Below are 14,164 nucleotides of genomic sequence, written 5' to 3'. Positions count from 1 at the left end.
GCCCCACAGGTCACTTTATGAATTTAAATTGCAACAATCTGCTTATGACAGTATCACTATCAAATACCAGGGGCCTACATATAATACCATTTCACTTCCACTAATCAAGAAATTGGTCAAAGCATTTTGAACTTCTTCCTTCTGTATGTGAGGGCTGTCAATGAGATTAGAACTCAAGGCCTCAATGCTCCCCCTTTACTTTTGTTTTTCTGCTCTCTGCTGCACTCTCACCACTGGAGCCATGCCACCACTACCCGCTTTTTACAGCTTACTTGGAGATAGGAGCCTGGTCTGCCAAGGCTAGCTTTGAACCAACACCCTCAGATCTCATCTTACTACGTAGCTAGGATTAAAGGCCTGAGACACTGAAGTCCAATAGCAAATATATTACTTTTTAAATTTTCTAAATAATGTTCAAGAACTAATGTACCCACTACCTAATGAATGTAACTATAACCCCTCTGTACATCACTCCAACAATAAAATTTTAAAAGAAATTAAGGAAAAAGCAAAATTTTTTTTCCTAAATAAACACAAAATTTTAAAATGGATGTTCAAAGAATGCAATAAATAAGTAAAGAAATTTTATACCTGAAGAGCGTAATTTTTTGAAATTCTTTCCACCATATAAGGAACTGTAGTTTGAAAGATTTCCTTAAATGTTAAGGGATTCATCATGGTAAAGACACCAGCAAAGTGCTCCAACACCTCCTTCTCTTCCTTCATTCTAACAGTCTGGCAGTTTGCTACTCGAATGTACGTTTGTCCGTTTCCTGCTATCTGGACCTAGGATAGGAGAAATCACTCCCGGGAATTAAAAATAAGCTTCTCTATATCAAGTGCATTTCAAAAAATTCCTATTTAAAACAGCCCTGGGGATGAATGGAGTAGGGAAAGGAGTGGATAGGGTCAAAGTGCTATGAACACAGGAAAATACAACTATGAACCCAGTTGAAATTATTTTAAATGGAAGAAAGGTGAGGGAGGATAACAGAAAGGCTGATGAGGTACACTGAGGGTGTATCTGGAAATGTCAGTGACCCCTCTGCTTGTAAAACTCATGTATGCTAAGAAAAAATTCTTAACATTTTAAACAAATGAACACATGTATCTTAAAAATGCCACCCACCCACCCTCCCTTTGATGTGGACTCAGCATAATTTCGGGATTTTTAAAAAGAATTTTAGGGGGCCAGAATTGCCTCGCATGCATGAAGCCCAGGGTTCACTTCCTTGGTACCACATACACAGAAAAAGCCAGAAGTGGTTCTGTAGCTCAAGTGGTAGAGTGCTAGCCTTGAACCCAAAGAGGCTCAGGGACAGTACTCAGGCCCTGAGTTTATGACCCAGGATTGGCAATAAAAAAAAAAGAATTTTAATACAGGTATTCAGATATGAAAAAATGTAAATCTATACCAGCCCTCCTCCATGCTCACCCACTGAACCCTTGAACTTTTCTTTTAATTATTTTGGTCAGTGGTGGGGCCTGAACACTAACCCTGAGCTCTTCAGCTCAAGGTTAGTGCTCTACCCCTTGAGCCACAGCACCCCTTCGGAGAACCCTTGAACTTTTTGTTTTTTTGGTTGGTAGGGATTGAACACAGGTCCTGGGCACTATCCTTGAACTTTTCTGCTAAGGGCTCTACTGCTTTGAGCCATGTTCTATCTCCACTGGACTCCTATAAAAATGAATTGCCATCAAAATGCACAACTAAAGCAAACCTCAGATCATCCAGACAGTAACTGAGCGCTCAGTGTTAAGGGGCATCTTCTACACTCAGCCTGACTTGCAGGCACTTCCTCACCTGGTAAATATCTAAGGCTTGCATGGCATACTTGACAAGTTTTATGTAGATCTGAGTTTCTTTAGGTTGCAACTGCTTGTTGGGAATGAACTGAGCTTCTGGAAAAGACATAGCACATTAAGTCAAGTCCAATTAAACACACTCAGCTGAAAATGCCATTTGTCTACACAACAGCCCAGCATTACCACCAGGTGCTTTACACGACGTGATGCCCCATGTGATGGTCTTGACGCCACAGACTAAGGTTTTCACCAAGCTTCGGCAGTCTGTGACCTGGAATGTCTGCTTGTCCTCCTTGTCTTTTTCTCCTTGCTTCTCAAAGGGAGGCACAGGGGCTGGGGTCACAGGGGTGGCAGGGGTTGGAGGTGGTGGGGGAGGGGGAGCAGGAGTGGGAACAGGGGCTGGGGAGGGTGCAGGGCCAGGGGCGGCAGGGGCAGTGGGCACCCCAGGCAGAGCTGCCTCCACGGCTCCAAGTTCAGACTGAGGCTTGCACTTCTTAAAAATGGCAGACAGCTGGTACCGGGCAATGGTATGGAACTTGAGAACAAAAACCTAATGGGAAAATTAATTGGGGTAAAGACAAGTCATCAACAGGCCAACCGATCCTCTCAGATGACATTAAAACAAGGAGTCAGTGACAGCATCCACTCAAGTCCTCCTGCTCGTTTCCTCTCAAGAGAGGCTGAAGGCCAGCAGTGCCAGAGCACCTCCTGTATGCCAGACACCAAGGAAAGGAGTATGCAGCTTCATCGCCTGGCTGGTGATGCTCAGAAAAGCACTCAACTAGTCTCTCAAGCAGGGCCCCAACTCACACAGCTGCTGACCGGTCCCATCAGGGCTCCGACAACAGCCACTGGCCAGAGGAAACATCTTTTATCCTTCATCAAGGCACCCACTGGGCTCTGGCAAGATGCCCGTGGCTGAGTGAGCTGCTCCTCACAAAACAGTCTTCCAGTTACTGCCAGAAGGATGCAAAGAGCACTCACTCACTATTCTAGTGACTCCAGCCATCCTACGAGGCAGATACCATGGTTTTCCTTGGTTAGAAGATCATTAAACTAGCACAGAGAAAAGCAACTCACCCAAAGACCCTGGACTAGTTCGTGGGAGGGGATCCCCAGTGGGTCCAGAGGGCCAAGAGGGCAACTGGATCCTCATCAACTTGCCAGCCAAGCACTAGCCTCCACTTAGCAATGTGCGGGCAAAGAGCAAGGCAGGGTGCAGCCTAGGAAAGGCCAGTACCTCCAGCATCCGCATGAGGACGTCTCTCCCATTGCCGCTCTCCTGCTCGCTCTTGGAGCGGATGCAGTCCACCAGGTTCAGCAGAAGCTTGCAGGACATGGTCTGGATGCTGCTGGGCAGGGACTCGTCATCAATGTTCTTGGCAAAGAGTTGGACAGCGAGAGAGAGGTCACTGAGGGGCAGGTGCTGGCGAACGTGGTGGACTAGGTCAGCCAGTGTACTGTAGGCGAGGGGGCTATGGACAGAGACCTCGTTAGTGCCGACTCCCTGTGGCTGCCATGAATTCCATTATCTTCCCCAGAACACACACTAGGACTACCCAGCTAAGTCTGCTCTGGGCCTGGTCATGCCTCCCTCTCCACTGAAGGACTGAACAAACAGCCTTTTTTTTGGCAATACTGAGATCTGAACTCAGCCCTCACATTTGCTAAAAGGCAGTTTACCAATATGGTTCCTATGTAACTGGGATTACAGATGTGCAACACTGTACTAAAGTCATGTCATGATGCTATAATCTTTCCTTGCCCAGTGAAAGGTTAACTTGTCATGCTTACCATAAATTCCTAACAGCTACTAGTACTTATGGCTAACCTGAGCAGGAATACTTTACTGCGTTTTGTTTTTTGTTGGTCACGGGGCTTGAACTATTGGCCTGGGCACTGTCCCTGAGCTCTTCGGCTCAAAGGCTACTGCTCTACCACTTAAGCCATAGCACCGCTTCTGGTTTTCTGGCAGTTTACTGGAGGTAAGAGCCTCATAGACTTGAGCCAGGAGTTTGGCCTAGTGGTATAGTGCTTTCCTAGAATGCATGAAGAACCAGGTTTGACTCCTCAGTACCACATACATGGAAAAAAGCCAGAATTGGTGCTATGGTTCAAGTGGAAGGGTTCTAGCCTTGAGTTCAAGCCCCAGTACTAACAAAAAAGTCTCATGGACTCTTTGCTCAGACTGCTTTGAATTGATCCTCAGATCTCAGCCTCATGAGTAGCTAAGATTACAGGAGTGAGCCACTGGTACTTGGCTACATTCTTTTAAGTAACAATGTTAAAAATGACACAGACAGGCCTAGTGGTAGCATGCATGAAGACCTGGGTTCCATTCCTCAGTACCACATACACAGAAAAAGCTGGAAGTGGTGCTGTGGCTCAAGTGGCAGAGTGTTAAGCCTTGAGAAAAGCCCCAGGACAGTGCTCAGTGACACAGAGAAAGGGAAGGGGAAGGGCTCAAAGAAAACATAAAATAGTAGTCATGGGGCCGGGAGTTTGGCCTAGTGGTTAAAGTGCTTGCCTAGCATGCATGAAGACCCGGGTTCGATTCCTTGGTACCACATACATAGAAAAAAGCCAGAAGTGGTGCTGAGGCTCAAGTGGTAGAGCTCTAGCCTTGAGAAAGTCCAAGGACATTACTCAGGCCCTGAGCTCAAGCCCAGGACTGGCAAAAAAAATATATATATATATAAAAAAAAAATAGTAGTCATTTAAACTTACTGCACAAAGCTGAAAGGCTATCTTTTCTTGGAGGTACTACTCTGATTTCATTTAATAAAGACACAAAAAGCAATCTCACGCCTTTCTAAAAAATTGTCTTTTAAAAAGCCAAGTTTAAGTCCCAATGGCTCACATCTGTCTTCCTAGCTACTCAGGAAGCTCAGACAAGAGGCTCTCAGAGGCTGGGAGCATGGCCTAATGGTAGAGTGCTTGCCTAGCATGCACAAAGCCCTGAATTTGATTCCTCCACACCACATAAACCCAAAAAGGCGGACGTGGTCCTATGGCTCAAGTGGCAGAGCACTAGCTTTCAGCAAAAAAAGCTCAAGGACATGAGTGTCCAAGGACAATGCCCAGGCCCCGAGTTTAAGCACCAGGACAGGAAAAAAAAAAAGAGGATCTCAATTCAAAACCAGACAGACAGACAAACCCTGAGAGGCTCTCAACTCTAGCAAAAAGTAGAGATGTGATTTAAGTAGTCGAGTGTCAACCTTGAGCAAAAAAACAGAGAGAACACCCAAGTCCTGGGGTCAAGCCCTAGTGTTGCACCCCCACATTAACAACTAAAAAGTCCTATTTATAAAACCAACGCCCACAGCCTGCATGTGTTGACACACTCTTAACATTAAGTGCCACTCATTCATTACTGCCCCTGGCGCTCAAGCAAATATGCTGCATCTCATTACATACCGCAGAGTCTCTCGAGCAGTATATCCTGAGCCAATTAGTATGGATTCATCAAATAGTTTGTCCATGCACGGAATAAACTCTAGAAAACAAAACGTATTGCATACATCATCTACGAGAGAAATGATACACAGACCTACTTCACAGTGCTTTCAGAGCTGCCATTCTGAAGCCTGTTAGGCAAAGAAAATGGACCCAGAGGAGAGCAGTCAGGGACATGTGCTGTCTCAGGCTAACGCACTGGCTCTGCTGGGCCACAAAAACCACTTACCCACAAAGATGTCATGGGGCATGTTCAGCATCAGAGACTGGACTAAAAATAAGCCAGGTGCTTGTGGTTCACACCTGTAATCCTAGCTACTCAGGGAGGAGAACATCCAGAGGCTCATGGTTCAAAGCCAGCCTGGGTAGAAAAGCCTGTAAGACTCCATCAGCAGTAGAGCTGGATGTGTGCATCAACAGAGTTCTAGCCACAAAGAAGTTGAGCAAGTGTGAAGCCCAGAGTTCAAACACGGGTGCCAGCAATAAAAAGAATAAGTCAAATAGGGCCAGGAGTTTGGCCTAGTGGCAGAGTGCTTGCCTAGCATGCACGAAGATCCAGATTTGATTCCTTGGTACCACATAAAAAGCCAGAAATGGGGCTGTGGTTCAGTGGTAGAGCTCTAGCCTTGAGAAAGCCCAAGGACAGGGCTCAGGCCCTGAGTTCATGCACCAGGACTGGCAAAGAAAAAAAAAAAGTGAAATAAGCATACAAATGGAAGTTTAGATTCTGTACAATAAGCCTGATGGCCAGCCCAGTTTCAATAAGTACACTTACACCAGAAAAGAGCCACCAAGTGACATATCCTTGAGACATACATCGCTGGTTAATTTCCAAAGCAAGGCAACACCAGAAATGCCAAGTGCCACCAGAAAAAAGCAACAAGCACTCTCCTGAGGTCAGGAGGCAGGAAAGATAGTTGAGATTCAGGAGAAACAGAAGAAAGATGAAAAGGGCTGGATACCCAATGCTGAAAGGCCGACAGACAGGTTAAAACTGCAAATAGTGGGGGAAGCTACAAGAAATTGAACTGCACAACCACTGGTTTCCAGATTCTCTACACGATCCCAACCATCAGAATCTCTAGAAAAACTGAAATTCTACTAACCACTCAGGATTTCTCAAACCCACTGGGATCCTCAGAGTTAGCACAAATGGATTACCACTTGGTATTGTTTCTGATGACAAAGAAAGAAGGCTACGATGGGCCGGAGTGTGGCATAGTGGTAGAGTGTCTGCCTAGCATGCACAAAGACCCGGATTCGATTCCTCAATACTACATACATAGAAAAGCTGGAAGTGGTGCTGTGGCTCAAGCGGCAGAGCACCTTGAGGAAAAAGCCCGAGGACAATGCTCAGGCCCCGAGTTCAAACCCCAGGACTGGGTGGGGGAGAGGGGAAACACTAAGAAGGCCAAGAGCTGGGTACTGACTGCTCACACCTGTAATCCCAGCCACTCAGGAGGCTGAGAATTAAGGACTACGGTTCTGTGGTTCAAAGCCAGCCCAGGCAGGTAAGTGGGGGAAACTCTTATATCCAATTAACCACCAAAAAAATGGAAGTGGAGGTGGGGCTTAAAATGGTAGAGCATTAGCCTTGAGCAGAAAAGCTCAGGGTATCTTGGCCCTGAGTTCAAGACCCACACCCTCCCCCCAAAAAATTAAGAAAATGATGTAACTCATACATAATATTTAATATGTTAATGAGCCTTTTTACTAATTATTCTTCCAGTTATCCCTTTTGAGATGTGATGCTCTTACCTATTCAAAACAAGGAAATACTTACAAAGTTTAAAACCAAGTTTGCTTTTAAAGAAAAAGAAAAAAAGAGCCAGGCGCCAGTGGCTCATACCTATAATCTGAGCAACTCAGGAGGCTGAAATCTGAGGATCATGGTTCAAAGCCAGCCTGGGCACAAAAGTCTTTGAGACTCTTCAATTAACCACCAGAAAACTGGAAGTGGCGCTGTAGCTCAAGTGGTAGAATGCTCACCTTGAGCTGAAGAGCTCACAGGGACAGTGCCCAGGCCCAGACCTCTCCAAAAGGGTAGAGTCTAAAAGCTGAACTCAGTAGGTCTAAGATCAGAGTCTAGAGAAGAGCAGCCTGGCATCAGCCTAGGTGAGCAAGTGCGGATGATGCCCAACACCAAACTTTCTGGCCACAACAGCCCAATTGGGCCGTCATCATCAGCGTTCCTCCTGGGAACCCAGACCACCACAGTGACACACATGGAAGCCTCATGCTACCCAGCTGCTCAGACAAAACCACACACTACATCATGACAGAGACACTAGGAAGGCAATGTGACAGTTGCACTGGAGACATAGGTCACACCTCAATATAGTAAGCCTGCCATATTCAATAATTACTCATGGTTTTGACCAAATGCAGTTAAAATTGTTTTTTGGTCAATATGGGGCTTCAACCCTAGGCCTGGACGCTGTCTCTGAGCTCTTCAGCTCAAGGTACCCCTTGAACCATAGCACCTCTTCAAGTGTTCTAGTGTTTAACTGGAGGTAAGAGTCTCACAGTCTTTAGTGCTAGGGCTGGCTTTGAACCGCGATCTTCAGATCTCAGCTTCCTGTGTAGGTAGGATTACAGGCGTGAGCCACGCCTGACTAAATAATTTTTTTCCAAATTACAAAATCAGCCAGGCATTGGTGACTCACGCCTATAATCCTAGAGGACTGTGGCTCAAATCCAGCCCAGGCAACAAAGTCCACAAGCTTCTTAGTGCCATTAAACTACCAAAAAAGCCAGAAGTGAAGCTGTAGCTCAAGAGGCAGATGTCTTCCTTGAGCAAAAAGTTCAAGGGCAGCATCCAGGCCCTCCTGGACTAGCACACAAACAAAAAAAATATTGCAATGAAAAGTATTTCAACATGCTCACCACTTGATCTGAGCTCCATGAGTCCTGTATTATCATCAACTGGGTTATATTTTTGTGAGATCTGCTGAAGGTCACACTGCCCTTAATTCCAGGACACTAAGCTTCCCAAAGAAGCAAAGTAAAAATTTGGTACTCCTTCACCAAACCAAAAAGGGTATGTAATATGCTTTGATTTAAAAGATAAAGAATGTTTTAATGTGTAGCAGGGCAATATGTCTTTAACAGAAGTTGGGCAATGCTGAGGAAGGAAGGAATGAAGCATCTGAATTCTGTGGGTTTTCTCTGGGGCACATGGAACCAGACATCCACACACACCAAGGGCCAACTATAAACAAGATTTGATATGCTCCTCTTAAAGTTCTTTTTGAAACTCTTCAGAGATGCCAATGAAGGAAAGACCACATATTGCACAGGAAGCATCCTAGCCACGTGGCAATGATTGGTGGGAGCTCTGGAGGCAAGCAGGGGCTGGGCTGTGTATGGTCTCCAGGTGTGACTGGAGTGATACTTTGCTTTTGTGCACTCACAATATGTACTGAATCCATACAGGGCAACGGACTGTAACCTTTACAAGTTTGAAAACTGTAAGGAAGTCCACGTTCAGTTTTACACACTCTCTGACTACAAACTCATGGAAAATAAAACTGTTCTGAATGACTTACCATCTCTATATAATTAGGATTTAACTTTAATCTAAAATTTGGATACATTACATAACAATATGCAATCACACATGCAAAGTATCGATAAGTATCCAAAAATATTTACAGAAAAAGTGTAATTATCAGATCAGTAAAAATCCAATCTGGTGAATTACCAGATTAGAAAAAAAAAGTCAGCCTGTGCTAGAAATAATCATTTTCACAGTATAGACAATGAAAATACTATATTTTGTTCTTCTTTTAATGACTACTAGCTATAATAAGCAATAGCTATTTGCAATTCGAAAAAAATTACAATGGCAGAAAAATATGAGTAAAGATACTCTGAATTTAAGCTACGGGAATAATCAGCACATTGAGGGTTTTGAAAAGATAAGCAGAAATCTCCGATGACAGAAGAGATTGGGAGTAGAGGTGGGCAATCAGAGATGCATCAAGAAGGAAAAAGCACACACCCAAGAAAGCAATTCAATTAAAAGTACTGTGGAGACGCAGCAGCGCAGCTGTGGACTGCCACGTGGACTCCTATGGAACTCCCCCTCCCCACCCCGAGATGGAGACAGGCTCAGACAAGCATTCCAAGGAAAGACAGCCTTACGGTTTCTTAGTTCGGTGGTAAGAATGTGTTTTGCAGCAATCAGAAGTTCCTTTCTGAGATGCGCAGTCTCTGCTGGACAATTTGAAAGTAACTGTAACATTCCTTTTACCATCTGCTGTGAATACTTGGTTACCAGCTCCTGTAAGAGGGAAACAACAATGCCGCGAGGTGGGTAAGACAATTCCAAATTCTGCCAGATGCTGGCAGCTCACACCTGTGCTGTTTAAACGGGTCAACTTATGGAATTTTCCTAAGGTAGCTGGTAAGAGTTAAGACAACAACCCTGCAACCCTTGTTGGGAACTAGTGGCCCATGTGAGCCTATAATCCTAGCTACTCAGAGGGCTGAGATCTGAGAATCACATTTCAGAGTCAGCCCTTGATGAAATAATATGAATAAAGGCACCATTGCTAAGTAAAAGTAGTCACTCAATATTCACTATGCACTGGATGAGCCAACCTCGGTGACAATGGAGAGGGCAAACCTTGTGAGGCAGAAAACACAATGATGTGCAAAACATCACAGCAAGGAAAACAGTCCACATTTTGACTTGCCAGGGCTTACCACTGTTAGCAACTGGCAATTCAAAGCACACACTCACAAAAGTTGACTTTTACTGCAGAAGTCAGCAGACTCACCTGGTAAATTCTGATGATGTATGCCAAAAATGACAATGTTTTAATCTGAGCAGCAATGAAGTCAGCATACAACTCCTTGTTGTAAAGCTTATGTTGCCTGAGTGGGAATAAAATTGAATAAAATTCCCAGTATTAGTTCTCACTCTTTGGGTGGCAGTTTACTAAATGCCTAAAATAGTAAGCCCTAGTTCATTTCTATCCTGACTAGAACACAAGAAGCCATAGGAATGTCTAGCCTTCGCTGCACTTCTAAATAATACAAAGGGCTTAAAGATTCCAAAGCAGGTAGTTTGCCAAAACACTTCACGGTAATCACAAAGCGAGTGCCATAACGTCAACACAATACAGATGCAGAACAGGACACGTGTCCTTCTAATACAAGCTCAGGCCACACCAGACCATGCCCTCAAATGCCTTAGCCAGAAAGGCCACAAGGCAAAATGGTAAGTCAGAGAGGTCAGAGGAAGAAAGCTATGCAATTGGAGAAAAGGCTCAAAAGGATGTATGGTATAACTGCACAGATGTGGTGTTCAGGAGTGGCTAAGAAGGTAAAGAAGGGGCCAGGAGCATGGCCTAGTGGTAGAGTGCTCACCTAGCACGCATGAAGTCCTGGGTTCTATTCCCAGTACCACATACACAGAAAAAGCCAGAAGTACCACTGTGGCTCAAGTGGCAGAGTGCTAGCCTTGAGCAATAAAGTCCAAGGACAGTACCCAGGCCCTGAGTTCAAGCCCCAGGACTGGCAAATAAATCAATAATGAGAAAGCCTCAGACATCCCATAGGCCTCAGTATGTTCAACAATACTTTTAAACTTACAAGATAACAGAAACCAAAATATTGTATTTTTTTCAAAATAAAGGACTAAAGTAACTATAACTATTATCACTAAAATATAAGTTTAAAAAAATTTATTACATATATTAATATTGTATCTATGACATACAAACCCTCAGCTTAATTTTATGTTCAAAAATCTATGTGCCAATGACTGTATAGACATTCCCATCTTGAATACTTGTTTAACATGACATTTGAAATATGATGTCAAAATCAATGTTAATAAATTCTTTAATAAAAAAAAAAATGAAGGGGCCAGGAGCATGGCCAAGTGGTAGAGTGATTGCCTAGCATGCACAACGTCCTGGGTTCGATTCTTTGGTATCACATACACAGAAGTAACAAGAAATGGTGTTGTGGCTCAAGTTGGTAGAGCACTACCCTTGAGAAAGCCCAAGCACAGTGCCTAGGACCTGAGTTCAAGCTCTAGGACCAGCAAAAAACAAAAACCAAAATAATCAAAAGTACATGAAATGTTACCAGTTTTTTTGGGTGGGGGGAGGGCAGGTACTGAGGCTTAAACTCAGGGCCTGGGTATTGTCCCTGAGCTTGTTTTACTCAAGGTTAGCACTCTATCTCACAACCACTTCCAGTCTTTTCTGAGTAGTTCATTGGAGGTGAGTGTCTCAGACTTTCCTGCCCGGCTGGCTTTGAACCTCAATCCTCAGATCTCAGCCTCCTGAGTAGCTAAAATTAGTGAGCCAGTGGTGCCATGCTTCACAAAAAAATAAAAATAATAAATAATGTGTGTGTGTGTATATATATATATATTTGGTCAGTTGTGGGGCTTGAACTCTGGGCGTGGGTGCTGCCTCTGAGCTCTTCAGCTCAAGACCACTGTGGGCCACAGCACCACTTCCAGTTTTCTGGTAGTTAACTGGGGATAAGAGTCTCACAGACTTTTGTGCCCCGGCTGGCTTTGAATTGTGATCCTTAGATCTCAACCTCCTGAGTAACTAGGATACAGGTGTGAGCTACCAATACCTGGCTGCTTTACCAATTTTTTTTTTTTTCTTGCCAGTCCTGGGCTTGAGCTCAGGGCCTGAGCACTGTCCTTGGACTTTCTCAAGGCTAGAGCTCTACCACTTGAGCCTCAGCACCACTTCTGGCTTTTGCTTTTCTATGTAGGTGGTACTGAGGAATCAAACCCGGGTCTTTGTGCATGCTAGGCAAGCACTCTACCACTAGGCCAAACTCCCAGCCCCTGCTTTACCAAATTTTAACTTTTAATTCCCATTAGCTTGCACAACAGCAGTGAGTATATTATAACTTGTTAACCTATGTGGCAGTCAACTATATGACAACCTGAAGAAGCCTTACCTGGCTTGTGCAGAAACCTGAATGGCAATGGTATTCATGATCAAGGGCACAAACTCAGCAACAACATTGTGAATGTTCAGCTTGTAAAGCTAAAAAAAAAAAATCACATTTTCATGTTTTTTTATTGGGTTGTTTTTTTTGGGGGGAGGGGGGCAGTCCTGGGGCTTGAGCTTAGGCCATGAACACTGTCCTTGGACTTTCTCAAGGCTAGAGCTCTACCACTTGAGCCTCAGCACCACTTCTGGCTTTTTTCTATGTGTGTGGTACTGAGGAATAGAACCCCAGTCTTCATGCATGCTAGGCAAGCACTCTACCACTAGGATAAACTCCCAGCCCCATTTTTATGTTTTTACATTCCCACTACAGCAAAACTAAATGGCACCTCAAGGAAACTGTGGGATCTGTTTTCTATTCTTGTTTTGTCTTTTTGCTTGTACTGGATTTCAAATGTAGGGCCTTAAGCTTGCTCAACTTGTGCTCTATCACTTGGGCCACATCTCCAGCCAGGTGTTATCTTACAGTTTCATATATTTTTCTACCTGGACTAGCTTCTAATCACTATCCTTCAGATGGCAGCCCCCTCAATGGTTAGATTACAAGTGTGAGTCACCAAAACCTGCCTTAGTTTGTACTTTTTTTTCATTAACATCTTTATGCTACAGAAAATCAGATGAGAGAAGCTGGGAGTCTAATTTAGTGGTACAGTGCTTGCCTAGCATGCAAGAAAGCCCTCAGTTCCATGTCTCAGTACCACATGAACAAAAAAGGCCGTAAGTGACATTGTGGCTCAAGTGGTAGAGTGCTAGCCTTGGAAAAAAAAGCTCAGGGACAGTGCATAGGCCCTGAATTCAAGTCCCAAGCCAGGCAAAAATAAATGAATAAAAGAAAATCAGACAAGAATGTTCTTACAGGGAAGCAAAAAAAAAGGAGAGAACAAAATTAAAAAGCAATACACATACCTGATACATTAAAACAACAATAATGGGCAACTCTGCCAACACTTTGAGAGAAAGTGATCCTCTCGGGATGATGGAGTGCTGTAAGACACAAAGAAGAATGTGGTTATTGCTGCAGCATGGACAGGAGCCCCAGCCAGTGCTCACTGCTCAGCATCGCTGAAGAGGGGTAGGGAAAAAACATGCTTCAATCTTTTGTTTTTCCCCAGTCATGAGACTTGAACTCTGGCCCAGCACAAGTTTAAATCTTTACAAATACCTGCTATGAAAACCCTAAGTACACAGTACTGGTTTTAAGTTTGCTAACATAATCACTGGGAGAAAACAAAAAACTTCAGAGCTGGGTGCTGGTGGCTCACGCCTGCAATTCTACCTACTCAGGAGGCTGAGATTTGAGCATCACAGCTCAAAGCCAGCCTGGGCACAAAAGCCCATGAGACTTTTCTTTTTGGTGGGGAGGAAAAGAGGGGTTATAGGCCTGGAACCTGTCCCTGAGCTCTTGAGCTCAAGGCTATTGCCCTACCCCTGGGCCCCGGTGGTTTCCCTGAACTCTTCAGCAAAAAGCTACCACCCTACCCTTGAGCCACAATCCCAATTTCTTTTTTCTAGTTATTTATTGGAGATAAAGAGTCTCCAGAGCTTACAGTGCCCGGGGCTGGAATTGAACCCCATCCTCTGATCTCAGCTTCCTGGGTAGCTAGGATTACAGGGGTAAGCCACCACACCCGGCTAACCATGAGACTCATCTCCAATTAACCACCAGAAAATTGGACTGGTGCTGTGGCTCAAGTGGCAGAAGTGAAGAGTTCAGGGATAGCACACCTAGGCCTAGAGTTCAAGACCCAAGAGAGACCAAAAAAACAAAACACATTAAAAAAAAAAAAAACTTCAGGAATATCCACCAAAAGAGAAAAATAATTAAGCTAATACTAGTTCACTTAAAATACTAGCCAGGCACTGGTGGCTGAGATCTGAGGATCCTGGTTCGAAGCCAGCCCATTATT

General features: G+C 44.3%; 1 protein-coding gene across 1 annotated transcript in view; it reads right to left on the bottom strand.

Annotated features, from left to right (window-relative positions):
• Trrap (transformation/transcription domain associated protein) overlaps positions 1 to 14,164 on the bottom strand; it is a 93,007-nt gene that overhangs the window by 66,541 nt on the left and 12,302 nt on the right. Inside the window, exons 9-17 of the mRNA XM_090324068.1 lie at positions 13,164 to 13,241; positions 12,205 to 12,293; positions 10,047 to 10,143; positions 9,409 to 9,547; positions 5,224 to 5,302; positions 3,047 to 3,281; positions 1,990 to 2,356; positions 1,805 to 1,902; positions 592 to 786 (exon numbers count right to left, since the gene is read on the bottom strand). Coding sequence (XP_090180194.1) covers positions 592 to 786; positions 1,805 to 1,902; positions 1,990 to 2,356; positions 3,047 to 3,281; positions 5,224 to 5,302; positions 9,409 to 9,547; positions 10,047 to 10,143; positions 12,205 to 12,293; positions 13,164 to 13,241 — 1,377 coding nt within the window. The remainder of the gene's footprint in view (positions 1 to 591; positions 787 to 1,804; positions 1,903 to 1,989; positions 2,357 to 3,046; positions 3,282 to 5,223; positions 5,303 to 9,408; positions 9,548 to 10,046; positions 10,144 to 12,204; positions 12,294 to 13,163; positions 13,242 to 14,164) is intronic.

The sequence above is a fragment of the Megascapheus bottae genome, chromosome 34 (assembly GCF_031878675.1).
Source record: "Megascapheus bottae isolate mThoBot1 chromosome 34, mThoBot2.hap1, whole genome shotgun sequence".
Taxonomy (NCBI): Eukaryota; Metazoa; Chordata; class Mammalia; order Rodentia; family Geomyidae; genus Megascapheus; species Megascapheus bottae.
Note: the sequence above shows the minus strand (reverse complement) of the source record. Positions and strands in the feature narration are given on the sequence as shown.